This window comes from Ambystoma mexicanum, chromosome 12 (genome assembly GCF_040938575.1).
Source record: "Ambystoma mexicanum isolate Mex_15411 chromosome 12, UKY_AmexF1_1, whole genome shotgun sequence".
Classification (NCBI taxonomy): Eukaryota; Metazoa; Chordata; class Amphibia; order Caudata; family Ambystomatidae; genus Ambystoma; species Ambystoma mexicanum.
This window is the reverse complement of record NC_090936.1, coordinates 590,944,067-590,964,430: the sequence shown is the minus strand read 5'-3', so window position 1 is coordinate 590,964,430 and position 20,364 is coordinate 590,944,067. Positions and strand designations below refer to the sequence as shown.

General features: G+C 45.6%; 1 protein-coding gene across 6 annotated transcripts in view; it reads right to left on the bottom strand.

Annotated features, from left to right (window-relative positions):
- RAD9A (RAD9 checkpoint clamp component A) overlaps window positions 1–20,364 on the bottom strand; it is a 902,871-nt gene that overhangs the window by 236,448 nt on the left and 646,059 nt on the right. For all 6 annotated transcript variants that reach the window (XM_069628954.1, XM_069628955.1, XM_069628953.1 and 3 more), the window contains one exon: window positions 8,992–9,132. In XM_069628954.1, coding sequence (XP_069485055.1) covers window positions 8,992–9,132 — 141 coding nt within the window. The remainder of the gene's footprint in view (window positions 1–8,991; window positions 9,133–20,364) is intronic.

Here is a 20,364-nt window from a genome sequence, read left to right as displayed (position 1 = left end):
TAGCAAGCCAATAAAGTGATCCACCAGTGCACCGACCCCCGCCACCTGGTACCGCTGTACCCCCTCCTCTGTGCCCCTCTATATCACACCCCCGCTGTATATCTGTTCTGTTAACTCTGAAAAGCACTCTGCTATGCATCTGTACTGCTGTACAACTCTGTAAAGCGCTTTGTTGCTTCTCGAAGCTCAGTCCGTGCTTGATAAATACCATAATAATACTAACCCACAGATCAGCTCCTCAGCCAGCCAAAGTGTTAAGTGTCTGTGAACCAGAAGTGAATATGCTCCAAAAGGGATTTGTAGCCCAGGGAAATGGTGGTCTGGAAAGCTAGTGCATTGGGATACCTATTTCAATAACAATTGGGAGGAGTTGTAGGTAGGAAATCCACATTTCCCATGTTTGCATCTTCTTGAAAAATGAGAAAACTGGTCCAATTGTTTTCCTCTTTATATTATGGTACGTTTCTATCCTGCAGAAAACGTAGTAGTCATGCTATCATAGTGCCAAGGAGTTATTGTGAGATTGAGCATATTGAAATCATGCCCAAGAAAACAAGAGGGCTCTAAGCTACTTATTCCCTTAGATCATGAATGGCCAGGTTCTTTAGACTGGAAAGCTGGTCAGAGCAATAGGGACTTCAAAAAAGGGGTGGTTTTTGAACAGTGGCTCTTCTGGGATTGTAACCCTAGACCCAGGCTTCCTGGAAGTTCTTGACGGCTGCTAATGACCATCATTACAACCCGTACCAACTGAATAAACTCCAAAGGGCACAAAACGCGGCAGCCAAAATGCTACTTGCGCTCGGCCCAAGAGACCACATTTCTCCAGCCCTTAAGATGCTGCCCTGGCTCCCGGTAGCCCGAAGGGTGACTTTCAAAACCTTATGCATCTCACATCGAGCACTGCACAAAAAACGGACCTCAATATCGTCAAGACAAGCTAAAACCCTATCACCCCCCACGCACCCTAATATCAAGCTCAGCCGGCCTCCTAGTCATACCCAAGATAAACTCAGTCAGGTTAGGCGGATCATCATTCTCAGCCTTGGCCCCCACGCTGTGGAACTCACTCCCACCCAACATCCGCCTAACTGAGGATTGTAGTCTGTCAAAAGGCCGAAAAAATAATCTCGAATTACAAAAATCTCGAAAATAAAATCTCGAAAAAAAAAGGCCGAATTCATTATTTATTTATATGTATGTTTGGGGTCAGGTAAGTAAAAAAAGGGGTAAAATAAAAAAAAATGAACAAAGGGGGGGTTGGGCCCCCCCCCCCCATTTCGAAAAAAAACGTCAAAAAAATGTGACTTTTTTTTTCGGCCTTTTTTTCCACTTTTTTTTTCGAGATTTGTAAATTCGAGATTATGACTATAAACCACTGAGGATATAACGCCTTTCAGCAAACTGCTGAAAACCTGGCTCTTCCCCTAAAACCAACCCGTACCAAACTAACCCAAACAGACTAACATCATCTCAATGACACCAACCCAACAAACTACCTGATGCGAGAAATCGACAGCTAATAATCCCTAATATAAACTAGAAGGACAAACAGAATTAAACGAGTAAACTAGATCAAAGCAGTGAAGTGGTTAATAAGAATAAATCATACTGAAACAGTAAAGAGATTTAAACTCCTGAAATGGACATAATGCATGAGGAGTGAACAAAGAGAATGGCGTGGATGAAATAGTTAGAATGGATGAACCGTGTGGAACAGAGGAATGCGCTGAGTGGAAGAATGCATGAGTGGAAGAACAGATGACTATATAGTTCAAATGAGTATGGAGATCGGATGAATGTATAGAACGGATGAACATGTTGAGCGGATAAGTGTGTAGAGCAGTTGGGTGTGCAGAACGGACGAGCGTGTAGAGCGGATGAGTGCATAAATTGAGAGAAGCGAGTAGTAAGAAGGAGTGCGTAGAACAGATGAATGTGCGGAATGGATGAGCATAAACCGGATGAATGCAAAGAACAGATGAGTATGTAGAGCGAAGAGCATGTAGACCGCATGAGTGTGTATAGCGGATGAGTATGGAAGTGCAGAGAGTGTGTAGATCACTGGAGCAGACGAATGTCCAGACCTGGCGAATGTATGGAGCGGGTGAGTGTATGGAGCGGGTGAGTGTATGGAGCGGGTGAGTGTATGGAGCGGGTGAGTGTATGGAGCGGGTGAATATATAGAACAGGAATACTGCGTATTAGCGAATGACTTTATAAGGATGATGGGTGCATATTGCTATTGAATGCGTGGAAAGCACGAGTGCATAGATCGGATGAGTGCATAGATCGGATGAGTGCGGGGAGTGGATGGGAGCGGATGAGTGCGCTGAGCGGATGAGTGCGTAGGGTGGGTGAATGCATAGAGCAGATGAAGGTGTACTGCATGCGAGGGGATAAAGCGTACAAATGCCCAGAGCGGATGAGTTACATAGTCCGGGTGAGTGCGTAGAACGGATAAGCATGTAGAACAGATGAGTGCAGAATACATGCAGAGCTGATGAGTACGTAGAACGGATGAGTGCTGGGAACGGATGGATGAGCTGAGCGGAAGAATGTGTAGAGTGGAGGACTGCATAGAGCAGACTAGTGGGTAGGACCGACAAGTATATAGAGCAGACAAGTACATATGAGCAAATGAGTGCTTACGAAAAAGGGGTGCATAGAGTGGGTGAGTGCGTAGAGGGGGTGAGTGAGCAAAACAGATGAATGCATTGGGCGTGTGAGGGCATAAAGTGGATGAGCTCCTAGAGCGAACGAGCGCCTAGAACGAACGAGTACCTAGAGTCGAACGGACGTGTTGCATAGAGTGGACGAATTGCACAGAGCGGATGAGTACGTAGAATGAACGAGCGCATATTGCATGCAGTACTGATGATTACGTAGAATGGACGAGTACGTAGAGCTACTGAATGCGTAGAGCGGATGGAACGAGTGAAGCATGTTCATTGAATCAATATAGACAGAACAAATGATATATGTGAATGGAATCGATCACATACATGGATCAAACGGGTGCCGGACGTGGATAGAACGGGTGACGTACATTGATAGAACGGCTGACATATGTGGATAGAACGGGTCCTGTATATGGATGGATCGGATGCCGTATGTGGACGAAACGGGTGACGTAAGTGGATGAAACGTGTGAAATTGGTGGATGGAAACGATGAAGTATGAAGATGTTACTGGTGAAATATGTGGATGGAGTGCATAAAACAATTTAGAATACACAAAACGGATCGGAATAAATAGAGCGCATTTGAGTGCGTGTGGCGGACAGGAGTGCATGCATGAGCCTGACAAGAGGGTATGCATGGGGCAGACAGGAGCGTATGCATGGGGCAGAGAAGAGTATTTTCGGGGTGCTGACTGGAGCGTGTGTGGCGGACTGGAGCGTGCGGGGCGGACTGAGTGCATGAGAGCGTCGAGCTGACCGGAGTATGTGAGCAGACTGGGGTGCATGGAGCGAATAGGAGTGCATGGAACGGACTGGAGCGCATAGAATTGCGTGACGTATATAGTATAGTTTGAAAAGCAGAGAACGTTTGACAGAGCATATAACCCATCATATCACACCACCACGGTTACTCTCCCCTTTACACCACCACTCAACTAGAACACAGATACTATGACACCATTCGGTATAACTGTTCTCATACCAACATCCGCCGCATACTACCCATCATTCTAAGTAAACACTGCTGGTTACACAACCCCCAGCCAGGCGTTTTCCTCAGGCCTAACGCAGCCACATTCGGTTTGGATAAATCCTGCCAGAACGAACACATACTCCTGATCTCTCAACCACAAAACCTACCGCTAAGAAGCAGCTATTACACGAATACCGCACCAGCTGCACACATACCCGGTGCTCATACGCACCTTTGACTCTCTCTGCTCCCTCTACTGATCTGAACTTCGGTTCCCAAGGGCGTTGAACCTACCAGCGCCTTCAGACCATGCCAATGGTATATAAGGCGCTATATAAATGCAAAATAACATAACATACAGATATACAGATATTGCAAAGGAGAAAAGAGTGCTCACCCATGTAGATCCCCTAAGAAAATAGAGGTATGCCCCACTTTTGGGACCACAAGGGTCCCCAAATGGCAACATGCAATTTAGGCGGCATCCCTAGCATGGGCATAATTTTAGGGGGGCGGCAGGGGCGTTTGTCCCCCCCAACTTTCATGGCACACCCTTTTGTCCCCATTCATTTGGCTGGGGCACCTTTTCTACAGATGTCATGTCCCCCCCCAACATTTTCAGCAAAGTTACTCCACAGATCCCTAGTGAAATATGTATGGAGATCAGTTGGGAAAAACTCATGTAGGTGTATACATGGTGTGATGAAGTCCCCTGATTGGTTCTGAGCACCAACAAGCTAGTAACTCCTGTAGCCGGGCGCACAACCAAGCCAGTGCATGTTGGGCGGCAGGGGGAGAATTCAGACTACCATTGTGCATGTCACATGGCAGGGGACAATCACAGGCACTAATCACAGACCAGTCTTGGCGACTTGGACCCTCCAGATTCCACAAGTTCAGTATGGCAGGCCGGTCCTAAAATCTTTGACCTTACCCAAACACCATGTGAGATAATGATGCACTGCCTCCATAAGAGCCTGAACCGCTCCCTAAGCAGAACCAAAAACATTGGCACAGAAAAAGAGAGCTTTCCCTTAAAGAAAAATAATTTCTCTCCACTCTGCTTTTGTAGCAAGTGGTTTCACACAGTTACAGCTTTAACCGGTATATCAAAGTAGTCATTGCACAACGTTTGCAGGACCTGTGGTGAACTCTGCAGATACAATGTTGCTGAATGTGGAGATCTTGTTGGGGGAAACAAAGTTACAGAAGCATTATTCACCGGCAAGAGCAAGAGAATTTTATGCTGGGGATACAAGGTTTCCAGTTTCTTGTGCGTTGAACCTGAAATTAGAAACAAAGTGCTTTGAAAGCTTACCCAGTGTGTATTCAGCCTCTATGTCACATGCTGAAAATACTGGAGACCTCAGTACAGCACAGACAGCACCAGAGTGAGTAACACCCAGAGGAAAGAGGGCCAACAAGTACAAAAGCATATCATCCCAGTTGTTCGGTGTAGGTTGCACAAGCAGGAGGCTCTAATTTCAAGACGGCTGGGTACTGGAAAGTAGAAGAGGAATCAGAGGCTGGGAAGACCAGATAGTGTGGAGCAGTGGCCGCAATGGAGAGCAGGAGGAGGAAGCAAGAGCTGAGCGGATGTAGAAGGAGGTGGTACCATCAAAATGAAAATAGACAGGAGCTGGTGGGAGTTAAGAAGTTGAAGTAACAGTAGGTGGTAACAGAGAGAGCGACAGAGGACAGAAAAATGTGTTGCGAGTTAATGAAGTGAGAGGGGGTGGTGAAAAAGGAGGATGTTTGCAGGAGGAGGTCATAACATCAGGATACAGAAGTGAGAATCATGAGGAGGTGGTAGAAATCAAGGAGCAGAAGGATGTGTTGACACCTATGGAGAAGGAAAAGTGAGAAAATCAGAGGCTGGAGGTGATGCAGAGGAGGTAACATCAGGGGAGAGCGTAGTACGGAGGTGGTGGAGGAAGGACCACCATAATGTGAAGTAGGTAGTGAAGAAGGTATGGTTGAAATTGGAGCATAACAGAGGGAGAAGTGGAGGCTCCAGAGGGGGCAGCGTTGAGGAGGAGCTGGCTTAGATGTAAATAACAGCTGCAAGAGAGACCAAAGCAGAGCAGATGCTAACATTCTGGAAGGTGGAAGGGCCATCGAGAAGACCATCAAATGGTGACAGGAAGAGAACACCGGCTCAGAGACAGCTAGGGTGTTAAGATTTTGTTGGGAGGGTTCAGACCTAAGCTGGACCAGCCGATGGGAGGAGGAACAAAATTAGGTCAGGAAGTCCAATGTGGGATCAGAGAGGTGAGAGAAATCTGGAGGAAGCCTAGGCAATCGACAGGAATCCTGCTCTACCTGCTGGCTATGTTTACTGACCCATCTTCTCACAAGACTTTACACCGCTGTGAGGTTTTGGGGTATGGGACCCCAGAAAGCCTGCATCTATTTCAGAGTTGGAAGAAAGGTTTGCCTCACCCTAAAGCTCAAAATACCAGGAATGGGTGAGGAAACCCTTTTTTAACTGGACCAACTATGACACTTGCTTCTGATGCCAAGAAGGCTTAGGAACTTGCATCCTGAGAAAAACATTGGGCAAGAAGAGGGTCCCTGAGTGGCACATTGGCTAAGAGACAGCCATCCTGGCTATTGTTTGGTTGGCAAGATCCCATTTTCATTTGGGGTGTCTAGTCTTGTAACAATAGATAATGGACTATAACAAATTGTCTTGGTGTTCTTCTTGGTCCTAGGCGAGATCCTCTGACAAGGAACACAAGCACACCATCTCTAACCCCTTCAGAGTTAGGTATGGTATCTAAAGTCGGGGTACTATGCCTACAAGCCCAACGAGGCTTGTCAAGGGCTGCTGCGTTCTATGCCTTCCCGATCAGATAGTTTTGTTAAGGGCCATTTACCAAACTATGCTTACCTGATAAAATGTTTGTGTAAAGGTGTTGAGTCAGAAAATCTGTTTGACCCACTTTGGTAGGCCGCAGTCTTTTTGCCAGTTTTACATGTGTCCAACCCTATTTTCATCAAAACTAAGGCTATTTCCACTGCCTCACTAGAGTCTGTAATTAATTGTTCTATGTGCTGCCTTAGTTCTGAGAGGAAGAACACATTGAGGATCCTGCTTAAAGCTATATTAGTGGATGACTGTTCCTCCTGAAGGTGATGCTATGCTCCTCCATAACCAGAGGGAACAATTCACAACAATCCCTCCCCATAATCCTCTGTCTTCTGCATTGCTGCTCCAGTTCTGTCGCCAGGAGCAATGCCTGGAGACCCTGTTGCCTGTAGCCACGATGGGTGAAAAAACAGATGTTAGAACTGAACTATGCACTATCATCCCCTGGGCATCAACACATGCCAGAAACCTTAATTCACCTTGGAGGTCTTCAGATTCCAAATCCATTGCTGGTTATGTTCTTCTGTCCCTAGCGCTTTGCTTGCAGACCTTTCTCAAGGCACCACATCATCATAAACCTCAGTATCTTGGATTCACATCTACAATCTTCCTTCAAGAGCTACTTCTTCATAAAGTCTTGGTTTGGGTATGCTTTGCTGAAGTGCCTCATCAATAGCAGCCCAAACATTCAGCTCCCTACCAAAGTTGGGAACCTAGCAGTTCAACATTATAACTAGTTGTTTTCTATGGGCAAAGTTTAGAATTGTTTTGAATAGTTTTAAAGTATATGAACTTCTTACTTAACTACTAAGAATTGTTGAATATTGGTTTGAATTGTTAGTGTACTTTAGGGGTCATTTTACTGTTTTTTAAATATCCATTTCTGATTTTGAGTACTTTCCTGTAACGTGGATATTTCTTTTATGCATGAAGTAGTATACTCTCCCTTCACGAGAGGGAACCCGTGACTACTCTGCCAGCTATCACTGACAGAATCAGGAATAACTTAAGGCAATCCCTGGCTACCACTAACAGATTGAGCTTTTGAAGTCTTCACAAGAGGGCTTTAGGAATATCTCCCTAACAAATGGCCTGCTTAGGTCCTATGCTCATCAGCCTAGAATGTGGTGCTAGTGATAAGTGACTACTAGACTAGATGGTTTTAGAACACATCATCAAACCATAAATTAACATCCACTTCACTACACATCCCCACAGTGTATTATCCTGTATACTGTAAGTCTGTAAAAAAAAAAAAAAGTTAGCAAGTGGAACTTAAATTAGAATCTTTATTAACAATCTCTAAAAAACGTTTTTTCTTAATTTTTTAGGTTTTTATTTCCTTTCTTCCCAATTGGGCACCTTTTTATCACAGCGTGCATTCGCTTAATTTTCTGCAATCTTTGGAGTCCTAGCGATTATCAGTGTTTCGTTGAGAACCCGATGTTGTAGAATATCGGGAAGCAGGGGGTGGACTCAGCCTCTAATTACAATTTTGCATCCTTTAAAAAAAACTTTTGGCTTCCAAATCATTGGGGTTACCACATTCAACCTTTGCTTAACTTCTTATATGCCAAACACAAAGGATGCATATTCAGCTTTGAATTTCAGACATCCTAATCACATACTCACCAGATGTGGACTTGGAGACCTGAGCGCCGGGATGTCTGCAGTCCAAGTAACCAAGACCATTTATGGACACATCTGTATTCATTTACACAAAGGAAGTGACGCTAACCATGCAACACCTTCAGAGTACCTCGTGCAAGAGCGCCAACTGGGAAAACAGAGTATGGCTCCCTAATTGTTGTTTAGTTGCAAGTTCTTGGGCAAATTGCAACCTGGCATCACTGAACATTTTCTGGGGATTGTACAGCTAACTGGGCAAGTTACCTGCACATGAGAACTTGAGGTACCTTTTGGGCAATCCACCCTCAGAGGGTCTGGGTCTCTCATGAAGCACAACACAGAGTTGCACTCAGAGCGAGTGATTGGATGAGGACTCACTAGGGGGAAAAAGGGCACCGAAAAAGTACAGGAAAAGCAAAACTAATAGGGCTCACATCAGAGCAAGAGTGCAGGACTTCAACGTAACATGGTAGAGAAAGAAGAGAGTGAACATGGGCAAAAGAGAAACAGAGATTAGAAAGGATTAAGTAGACAAAAGAAAGGGAGGAAGAGCTATATTTATTGAAAATTGAGTGATATTAACGAATATAAAGTAACAAATAACTTTAACGAAAAGGAAATACTGAAACAAAACCAACATTTTTATTAAAAATATATATAGGGGAGGGGGTTGGAGCTGGGTTATAGTAATAAGGAAACAGGGTTTTGGGGAGACTCCCCCAATAAAAAAATAAAAAAAGACTCATTATTTTATTGGTAATTTCTATTCATTAAAAAAAGTTTGTTATTACAGTTTTCGTTAATAACACATAGATCCACATTTATACACTGTACCTTCATGAGCAGTTTGCAGCGGAAGGGTTGGTCTCCATCCTGCGCTTCACTGAGGCCGGACTCAAACTGCTGGAAGAAGAGCGGAGCAAAGGAGAAGCAGGCATAGGCTGAGCGTGAGGAATTCACTGTGCGAAGAGCAAGCTGCAAACAGACAGTATTTATTGAAAATTGATCAACTGAAGGTGCAACAGAACATCATACAAAGAATATCAAAAAACGAGTATAGGAGTAGGCAAAATGACTTTACAAACAAAATCAAGCATATAAGAATATATCTAGGTGGAAACTCTAGTCAACCAATAGAATCCCCCAGGTCTTTTGTTTTAGCATCCCCGTTATGGAAAATATTCTTAGGCTTCATTTCTAGGGATCAGATATATCCATCCTGGTGTTTCCTCAGGAGGTCCTGACTCTCTGAGGGGTACCATGGCCAGAGCAAGCAAGGCAACACTTCAGAAGGCGAGAACTGCTCTAAAGTTACAATAACCACTTTTGATAAATATACAATAAGGCAATGTCCACAAAATGTTTTTTTTTGTAAGAAGACTGCACAGAAATGACAAAATATTTACAGTTAAGTAAATAAACTTTTCAAAATATAGTAAAACACAATCGTGATTTAGCAGTTTCATAAAATTTACACACAAGTCTTTCTGGAACCTTAGTTGGGCTAAAAGGCCTTGGAGACAACACATATCCCCCAAATACCAATATTAAGGGCCCAAAGGAGTTAATAAGCTAATGTTGAACAAATGGAGGTAGGAGGTCTGTACACAGGGCCCCACAAGCAATACGGGCCAAAAGAAGACTCCCAAATGGACCCAAATGAAGAAGTCCAATCACAGAGTTTAATTTAACAATTTCTAGGATAGGGGTTTGCAGTGGTGACTAGTGACTTCACCAGTAGGGATTTTGCAGTGTGGTTTTAGGTAGACTCCTCATGGAAGCCCTGTAGCCATTAAGGAATCGAAACAGCTCAAAGGTGTGCAATAGGATCCCAACAGGAGATCCCAGAAAAGAAGTTGGCTCAGTCACATAGGGGCTGATTCATGGAATTTTTGCACCAAAAAACAGGGATTTGTGCGCTATTCTGGCCGCAAATCCCCATTTATTAAACAGGGATTTGCGGGCAGAATGGCGCACAAATCCCTGTTTTTCGGTGCAAATAATTCCATGAATCAGCATACAAGTTTGGAGACTACATAATTATCCTCAGGAGCAAGAGAGGTTGTGGTTCAGTTAAAGTGCAGCAGGATACCCCACTGGAGGTCCACACAGCCGGGTGAACGGTACCAGGCTTCAGCTACACAGTCAAAGTGTCAAACAAAAGGGCCAGCTGAGGCAACGCCACACTGGAAAGCCAGAAGGATACAGTTCTCAGTTTCAAAATTCAAGCAGCACAAGCAAGCCAAGTGTGAGACATGAAAACCCCCTGTGGCCAACTGATACAGCTTTCCCCGCCTGATCAAGGGAAACAGTTATTTCTGGTTGTCACTGGGGCAGGGCAATATTGTTGGATTTCTTGGAGTCCAAAAGATGCAAGAGCAGAGTTAGAGTCGCAATCCTCTAGTCAGGTGTCCTCCTGGATGTGTCACAATCAAATCCCAGCAGGTGACAACGTTCTTTGTGAGGATGGTCAGCTTTTATCTTGAGCAAGACGATAGCACGTGACCATGGTTTCCAATCAGACATTCATGCACCATTCAAACATTTAAACGCTGGTGGGAATTCTCCAGGGCAAACTCAGGGGTTGTTGATGCCAAAGGAATCCCAGACAGCCACCCCGCATGCACATGAAGATATACCCACAGAGCGACCTGCAGAACCTCACATCAGAAAAGGTCCTTGCATGTTTATTCCGGACCTCCACTCAATCACAAAAGCGTAACAATGTATAGTTTCCTGGCTACTAAATTTCACAATAACTAGTGACTCCATGCTGCGAGGCTTCATAAAGACAAAGGCTTTCTGGAAGCCAAATGGCTACAACTCATGGTTCCACTACAGTAAGGTACACTGCCACCATCATAACCAGTACAAACGACTGGGTTAGGCAAAGAGACCATCGGTCAACTTGGCACTATACCCCATATTTTGTTGCCCTGCGGGTCCCCAAACTGACGGACCACAAACGTAGGGTCCCATCCCCAGTTGGACATGAACGGTGCACACAGGGGAAAATTGACAGTGCATTACAGGTGCAAGCCTAAAAAGTAGGGAACTACAAAAATGGGCAGAAAGTGCACTTTCTACCAAACATTGACATACAAAGTCAGATAGCCATTAAACTGTATGCTGGAACTAGATCCGATAGAAACCATTTATAACAGCTCACCTGGAATTTTCATCTGTGAAGTCCTGCCTGGACTCCCTTGTAGGTCCTACGACTCCATAGACAGTATTAAGGCATGTACCATCACTCCACTAACATTTTGGAGAAACTGAAAACCAGCACATGAAATGTTGGCCATCCAGGAGATGCCTCAACACTAGGGGAGTGAGGTCCTAATAGAAGTGGGAAATGTCTTTGGGGTCTACGGCTATGTGAGCGGGCAAGTGTGTGCTGTGCGGGGTGGGCTTGTTTTGGGCACAGATGTCATTATGTTTGCACCAAACCAAGCACTCGTGCTCTTTCTAACTGCAGTTGAGCCCATATCCAGCAAGCAACTCATTTTGCAGCCTGTCTCTGGCACACATAGGGCATTTTAGATCAAGTACTTCAGAGCCTGTAGCTTGCAGCCTCCTGTGTTGACGGCACTGGCGCACACCTTTGGGAAAAATGACCAGGGTTTCTTGCCTCGACCGCCAGTTCCTGAGCACTGCAGGTCTTTGCCACAGGTATTGCCACAGCGGCGTAAACATCATGGTGGTATACTAAGCACAGCATCTAAGCTAGTTTGTGTCAGCCCAGAGACTAGCCCAAGCTCTCGCCTGCATACTTAGAAAGAAACAAACAGAGGCTGGTACTGATCATATGCAGTGGAGCTCCATCTAGCTCAACCACAGCTCATTATACCCAGTCGACCTAGAACTTGAGTCAAGAAAATGAGGGCAGTGTCCAGGAAGCCCCTCTTTAAATTACCGGTCAACAATGTATACAATTAACCTATTGGAAGTTGAAGTAGAAGGTGGAAGGAGGAGAGAGCCTGCGAATGGCATTGTAAAAATGAGAGCCATTTGCAGAGGCCAGGTGGCTGAGAATAGGGTGGCGGAAAGAAAGAAGGGGAAATAGGGTAAAAGAAAGTCCTAGGTGTCTATCTTTCTCTCTGTCTTTCTGTGTGTCTGTCTCTCCTTCTGCCTCTGTGTTGAAGTATCTCTCTGTCCATCTCTGTACCTCCCTCAGTCTCTCGCCCTCTCTCCAAATCGGTTTCTCACTCGCACTCACAGCCTCCCTCACTCTCTCCCTGCCTCTCAATCTCTCCTTGCCCTTATTCTCTCTCCGTCCCCAAACCTCTCTCCACACACCTCTGCCACACTTCGCCTCCCTCTTAGCCTTTCCCCAGCTCTCCCTCCCTAATGCACACTCCATCTTCCTGCTGCTCTAGCAGGGAGGGTCAGTGCTCTCTCCCTGACCCTCGTTCTATCCCTCAATTTCTCTGCCTGTCTCACCCTCGTCTCCCTCCCTATATCCCCTCTATCGCTCCCATTTCATCTGTTCCTATCTCACCACCCTGTGTCTCTCCCTTACGCCCCCCCTCTCACCTTCAGACTCCCTCTCACAGCCTCTCTAGCTACCGCTCTCTGCCTCTCCCTTCTCCTCATCTCTCCCTTCTCCTCATCTCTCCCTTCTCATCTCTCTCTACCTCACTCTCTTCAGTTATCTCTCTTCTTGCCTCGCTCTCACGCCTCTCACCCTCTCTCCTTGCCTCACTTTCCCTGCCCACTCTATCTCCACCTACCTGTGTGTCTCCTACCTCCATGTCTGTGTTTCCATCTCTGTCCCTTTAACTCAGTCCCTCCCTCCATCACTCTCCCGTCTCACACTCTCTCATCTCACTCTCCCATGCCCTTCCTCCCTCCCACGTGTTTCTGCCCTCTCCCACGGCCTCCCGTCACACAAACCCTTGTCCTCTCTCTCTCACAAAATATAATTCTCTCTCTCATTCTCTCTCTCATTCTCTCTCTCATTCTCGGAGGCCTTTGGATGTGATTCTGAAATGCTATCTACCCTCCATCACTACGTTTAATTATTATGTTTAATACTGTGTGTTTAATACTGTGTCCTGGAGGGTCAGAATTAATGTGGAGCGTTGACCTTGCCCTATGGATTCTAAGACTATTTTCCTATGGGTTAAAAATGTCTGGTTCCCTTTTCTTCTTATCCCCTGCGTATGCCTATATGTATTAGGTACTGGCCACCTAGTGTAGGACCTAGCTTATATAACAAGGGTGGGCTATGTTTTTAGCAGACAGTGCTTCAATGTACAGGCCCATATGGGATTTGACCGCCTTTGTTAGGTTGTATGGTTCCCTTGTTCCCCCCACCACTGCTAGTTTAGGTTGGGTACCTATCTGTAATAGTGGGCACACAAAAAGGCATTGGGGTGAGGAGAGTCATTTAAGACTTTTACGGGTTTTATAAATATACTATTTCATTTTTGATACTGTGTATTACGTGCTAAATACTTATTTGACCCGATAGAGACGTATATGTGTAACATAATACATGTATACATTGTTCAATATATCAGTGTGGTGTATTTTCTAGAGATAAGTGTGTGAACCAATTGTACCTTTGTGTCAGCCTGCTGCCCCTACCCGAGAGTCGCTATGTCCACGTTACCTACCTTTAAGGGAAGTTAACTTCCCTTTTCTTGTCATGTGTATTACCCTCCCCATAAAGGTCAGTAGTGTAGAACCCTCAGAGTGTTGTACAAAAATGACCTAAACAAGGACTTTCAAACTCACAGTCATACGGACCAGAATGTCCAACTCGTGTTGCAGGGCAAGGATGAGCACTATTTCAGTGTAGTGGAGCCCCATGGACCATCACAGCAATTCTGGGAACAGTGCAGAAAATCACCTTTGTAGCAGAGCTCCACAATCATGTCCAACTCCTTCTATAGTACAGGGGTTGCCACTGTAGTAGTGCAGTGGACTCCTGTAAACCAACCTCCCACTGACTAACCCACTCCAAATTTCTACCTCACACTACACACACCAGCCACCCAAACATACTACAGCAGTTCGGCCGCTGACACTTTAATGATGCTTGCCTACCATCCCACCATACTAAAGGCAACTCTGCACAAATGACACCCACCCATGCTTGCAGGACAAATAACAGATCAGTTCAACAATGCCTGGTGCTTCAACTGGCAACACAAAACCCCAGTGCCCTAACCCAAATCATAACAGCACACACAAGAGGTGTACTTAAAATCAGCATGCAGCAACACATCATGTTTTGCATTTAGCCTCTGACATTTCTCCCCATTAACTGCAACCACCACCATCCCCCTAAAAGGTCCTAATGCCAAGAAACTGGCCAAATGAGAGAAGTCATACTATAAAAGACTCAGTGACATCACATATGAAGACTACGAAGCCCAGGTAATTTATTGTTTACCAAAGGCTAACAATTATCAGTAAAGAAGTTAATTGGTTCCAGAGTGAAACAGCATTTTAAAAAGGAAGAATTTGACAACCCCGATTTACATAATCTTTGAACTCCTATATGCGAGTCCTACTTCTAAAGCTTTTGGACTTGGCCAAGAATTTGAAGTTTTCCTTCTAAATAGCAGGGAGCTTTCTGATGTACTGCTTTATAAGTAACACTGATGGAGCTACATCCAACATGTTAACCCAGTAAAACCAAATGGAGCTGCATCCGGATAAAAGTCCAAAAACAACAATAGCCTAGAGTGAAACATTGTAACCAAATCTTCTGTTCAGCATTGACATCGCAATCAAACGATTTTCATGGCAGGAAGATAGAGTCTGCTGATTTCTTCACGGGGTATGTCCTTCCAAGGGGTATGTGCATACTTGAAATTCAGTTTGGCCTCAATAAGGGAACCAGAGTTATGCCATTGGTGCACAGTAGACACAAGCAACTCTCAGGTACTTTGCTTGGAAGTACCAGCAGTCTTGAGCATCACTTGCAGTCCAGCCAAAATAGTCTGAGTTTTTCAGGGCGAGACCGCTCTCCAGCATTGGGCATCCTGTGAGAGGATAAACAGCCCTACACACCAAAGTGATAGTCCTAAATGCCACTCTTGACCCCAGAGTGGGCATGTGGCATTTTGGTGCCAAAATACTATTTCAGGCAACCACTGTTTCATGCCCCCTGGAAATACTGTCCTTATCCCTCACTTAACTATTTCTACCACCACTCAGACTGGCAAAGTGCTGAGGACTCTGGGTGGCTTCGGAAAGCACAGTAGATTCTTGGCCCCGTCACAAAGAGGGGGAAAGAGAACAACAATAGACAGAAAAGTCGAGTTCTCAACACAGTTTTATTTTACACACCAAAGCAAGGTGCACACATTTATGAATCATCATCAGCGTGTGGGAATGTCGGCAACCTTTGATAGTCACTCCACAGCTTCTGTTATCAGGGGTCTGCAATATGCTGCTGCAGAGTTCTCCCTCAAGTCCTAGTGGTTTTCCTTGACTTGGTTGTCCCTGCCTTGCCCAATTCCGGCATGCATTTCTCATCCCTAATTGGGTAAGTGTGAATAGGATTAACCACCCACCCCATCTGGGGTAATAACTATAGGGTCTTAGGCATCTGCTGGTCCACTCACTGCCACAATAGGCTGAACCCCACCCTGTCTGTCTGGTGTCGGGATATAGCGCCCCTGACTCACCTCAGCAATCTCTGTAGTAAGCTCTGACTGGTCCCAGGTACTCAGCAGTCCTTCAGCCTTGGCTCTCCTCCTGATGAGTCGCTGTGAGCCAATGAGTCGTCGCTCCTTCTGGTCCGCTGCCTTTGGGCGATTTTATGGCTTTGTTCACTCCTGCTCTTCTCCTTTTCCTGCTTCTTCACAACCTCCCAAGTGGTTACTCCTCCTCCTAGTTCTATACCAGTTCTCAATCATGCTTCTCCTCTTGATCTACCTTTTCACCTTCTACACCTCTCGCCAGCTCTCTATCAATATCACCTGAGCTCGGGAACGCTGTCCTCTCCCAATAAGCTAATGTAAACTGCTGTTTTCTATACAGTGGTTAATACAATCAGGGCTCTGATAACTGGCCCGTCCCTTTCTGGTTTTCCCTGGCCCTGGTTTGCACTAGCCTTTTGTGTCCACCTTCCCCCCTTGTCGGTAATCTGTCTCCTACATTAACGCCAGGTGAGGGGAGTTTTCTGCTGGTTTTGTTTATGTGCCCAACAAGTTATATTCTGGAAGGAGGGTCATTGCTACTGCCTGACCTAGTGTTCTCCCTGGGAAGCTCTTGTAAATGGCTCGCCCATCCTTGATTTTGTTTTTATTCTTGAATTCTGCATTTTATGATTGCACGTCCAGCGCAAAGCATTGACCCCTGTCTCTGCATTATGTTCTGCTTTAGAATCTGGTCCGCGATTTCTTTACAGCATTGACCCTCGAGTGGATACCTCACTGGAGCGTCTTGCTCCCTGCATGGTCTTGCGTTCTTTGAGTGGAGTACGCAAATGCTTACCCTTAGCTGTCTCGTATTTGTAGGTGAGCTTGCTAACTTGGCTATGGATTCTATGCCTGCTCTTTGAAGAGCACACCTGCACTATAGGTCTCTCTGGCCTGATTAGGGGATCCCCCATTTAATGCATCCAGAGGCCACTCATTGAGTGGGTGGCTCGTCCTGGCCCCAGAGATCCCCAATCTGCTAGGCTGCGGAAGCCAGTGAGTTCATCGAAGCAGGTTTTCTTTCCACATAAATAAGTTACCTTTAGGTCATGCTTCCCTCAACATCCTTACATGAACATTTGAAGCAAAAAACTAGCAGTATAGCGTTTAAGCATTACGTGTTCCACTGGTGCTGTAGGCTCGTAGCAGAGAACATGTGTTCAATTTAAAACAGTGTCTGTATCCCTCACAAGAGTCGTGTGTTAATCGTTAGTCTACATGTTCTAAACAAACCTGCCAGTTCCTTCTATTGGAGGATTTTCTGCTTACAGTGTGAAGAGTGAGTATGTGTCAAAATGTATCTTGAATAATAAATAAATAATAAAATAAATGAATGAATGTATGGGAGGAACGGTGAAGGGGGGGGGGGGTTTCCTTTGCAAGAGGGCTCGAGTGAACTGTGGCAGCAAAATTCCCTAGCCCCAATGATATCATGCCCCCACACGCCCCTAGTTTTCCGTTTCTAGCAGGCAAAAAGGTTATCCCTTTTTCACTTTTAGCTAAAGAAACTACTTGTCCTGCCCCCTACCAAAGGACACAAAGAACTACAGGCTCACTTGCTGTATAAGCGACCAACAAGTGAACAATAAATATATAAATTACAGGTGAGTGGCCGTAGACCTGAGCCCAGCCGAATAAACCAGTCGGACTGAACTTTACAATGGACTGTTAGAGAACGCATGGTGTGACAGGGGTGGAGGACCTAGGCCCCTCAGCTGATGAGGCGAGACCAGAAACACTTCTCTGAAGGGGGTTCCAGCCTTTCATCAGGTTTTGCTTAACCAGAATCACGTCTGTATATGTCCCTTCCATTCATGAACATTATAAATGGACTTTTATCTTGAATGAATGGGTTAAATGTTTGGTGGGAGCTAGAATAAACAATCCAGAAGGGCCAAGTGTAGGTTTTCTCGAAATTTCCATGGTCCGGTGACCGGAGATCTATAAACGGTAACAGGTTTGGAGAGTTTCGTTATGGGCTCAATGCTGCTCTCCTTGACTTGCAAGATAATAAATTGGTATTGGGTTAAAACAAAAAAAATTATATAGATCAACAAAAAAAATCTATTTAGGAAGAGCGCTCTGTGACGGTCTTTCTAAATCTAACTGTCACGCCCCTGCAGCACATGAGTGTGCGCAGGGGCTGACAGGCAAGGCGAGTCTGAGTGTGTGTGTGTATGTGTTAGTTAGAGAGAGAGAGCCTGGTTTCTCCAAAACGGTCCAGAGACAGCCCTGGCAACCAAAGCTACATAGAGTCATTCATAAACCTTTCCATGAAAAGGAACAAGAACTTTTTAAACTCACCAATATATTTTCGAATAGAGCTTGGTTATTTCACTGAACACTGGAGCGTTTGGTAAAGGAAATATATTGACCTAAGCTCCCAGCCCGGGGAAGAAGCATCAACAAAGCCAATAGTTTGGGATGTTGTATGGTAAAAACATATTCTGAGTTCATGAACACACATACACTTAATCCGATGGTGTATACGTTGAGGGAAATCAGTTTAGAGCAGGTGCAGGAGGAGTGGTTGGATGACTACAAATGTGAGAATTGATGAATGAGAGGGAGAGAGAATGTGTGCATGATTAGGAGCATGAATGAATGGGTCAATGATACTATTTGGATGAATGAAAGCTTCAGGGCACTTGATGGCGTGAGAGTATATGGATGGATAAATGCATACTTTTTATATGATGAATGTCTTATTGAATATGCATGTAGGGATGGATCAATTGAAATGTGTGGATGGGTGAATGAGTGAGTAGGTATTTGAGAAAGAAGATGGTAAAAGAGCACAGAGGGAGGAAAGGGATCACATGGGGGAGAAAAAAGCAAGCAGAGTGAAGAGAAAAGCAGAGGTAGAGAACTCACATGTGAACACCTATTTCAGGTATAAAAGTTACTCACTGTAGTGACTAACATAACTCCGAGTCCATAGTCCCCTTTCTGCCAAACTCTATGGGTGTCCCTCTCTAGGGACGGGGCCAGAACCTTTTTCCTTCCAAAAAAAAGAGCATTTCCCCTTTAAATTTCAGGTGCATGTTGGAACAGTGACGGGTGTGACAATGCCCCCATAAACCCTGCCCTCTGGCACCTGGCGTCAGTCTCCTTGAACGTGCCAGACGGGATGTATGGAGGAAAGGGGACTATGGACTACGAGTATGTTAGTCACTAGGGCGAGTAACCTTTAATTACTACCATGTCCCATCCCCTTTCCTCCATACTGTATGGGTGATTGCAACCGATATAACCCTTAGGGAGGACTGCAACTGTTCACTTAGCAAATCGGTCCTTGAGGACGGCTTGTCCGAATTGAGCATCCGACCTGGCACTAACATCTAAGCAGTACAGCTAGCAAAATGCTGATGGCGAAGCCCATGTGGCCCCTTTACTGATGACCTGCCACGGCACCCATCTCTGGAATGCCACAGCCGTGGCCTTAGCCCTTACCGCCTGTGCATGCATATTCACTGGGCACAGCCTTTTCTGCAATTTCATTGCCTCTGAAATAGCTTCCACCATCCACCTGGCTATGAAAGCCTTGGATGCCTGTGTCCCCGGTGAAGCTCCACCAAATGTGACCAGCAGGGCATCAGACTTTCTGAACTGCTTCGTCCTGTCCAGGTAGAACTGGAGCGTTGCAATGTGTAATGCCCTCTCCGCCTCAGATTGAGGATGCAGGAAGAAGGTTGGAAGCACAATTTCTTCATTGACATGCAAGGACGAGACTACTTTCGGCAAAGATTTTGGGTGCATCCTCATGACCACCTTGTCCCTGTGAAAAACTGTATGGCTCCAACACCACCAGCTCCTGAATCTTGCTAATGCGCCTGGCTGAAATGAGGCCGACCAAAAGCGCAGTCTTGAGCGTGACCCACTTGATGTCTGCGATAGCCCTGGGTTCAAGCGGCTTGTGCGCCCGCGCTGGCAGTACTACATTTGGGACCGACACTGGATGAGGCTTTCTGACTGATGGATATAGCCTGGCTAGCCCCTGCAAATGCCTCTTGGCCACCGGATTGGCTGAAGAGAATGATAGGCCATCTGTGTTCCTTTATGCTCTGATTGCCGCCAAATATGTGCAACAAGTTTCTACCTGCACACCCGTACTAGCCAAGTGTGCTAAGAATGATAACACTTGATTAAGCGTGCACAACACTGGGTCCACCTGTCCCTGGCCCAGCAACAGAACCTGGACCACTTACTCTTGTACTGGAGCGTAGTGGATTCCTTCATAGCATTTTGAATAATTTCCATATTGGCTTGTGATAACCCTAGCTCTTGCAGATTTGGTTGCTCAGGTACCAAGCGGAGAGGGCTAGGGCCTCCGGCTGCAGGTGTACAACTACTCCCCCATACTGCTGTGAGGTGTAGCAGACCTATCGCCTTCAAGGGGATCGGCCGCTGACCTGCAATTCTCACCAGGTCCGGGTACCAGATCCTGGCTGGTTAGTCTAGGAACACCAGAATCATGCGCCACTGAACTGCATCCTGGAACCTCCTCAGCACCCGCGGGATCAATGGCGTAGGAGGGATGGCGTAA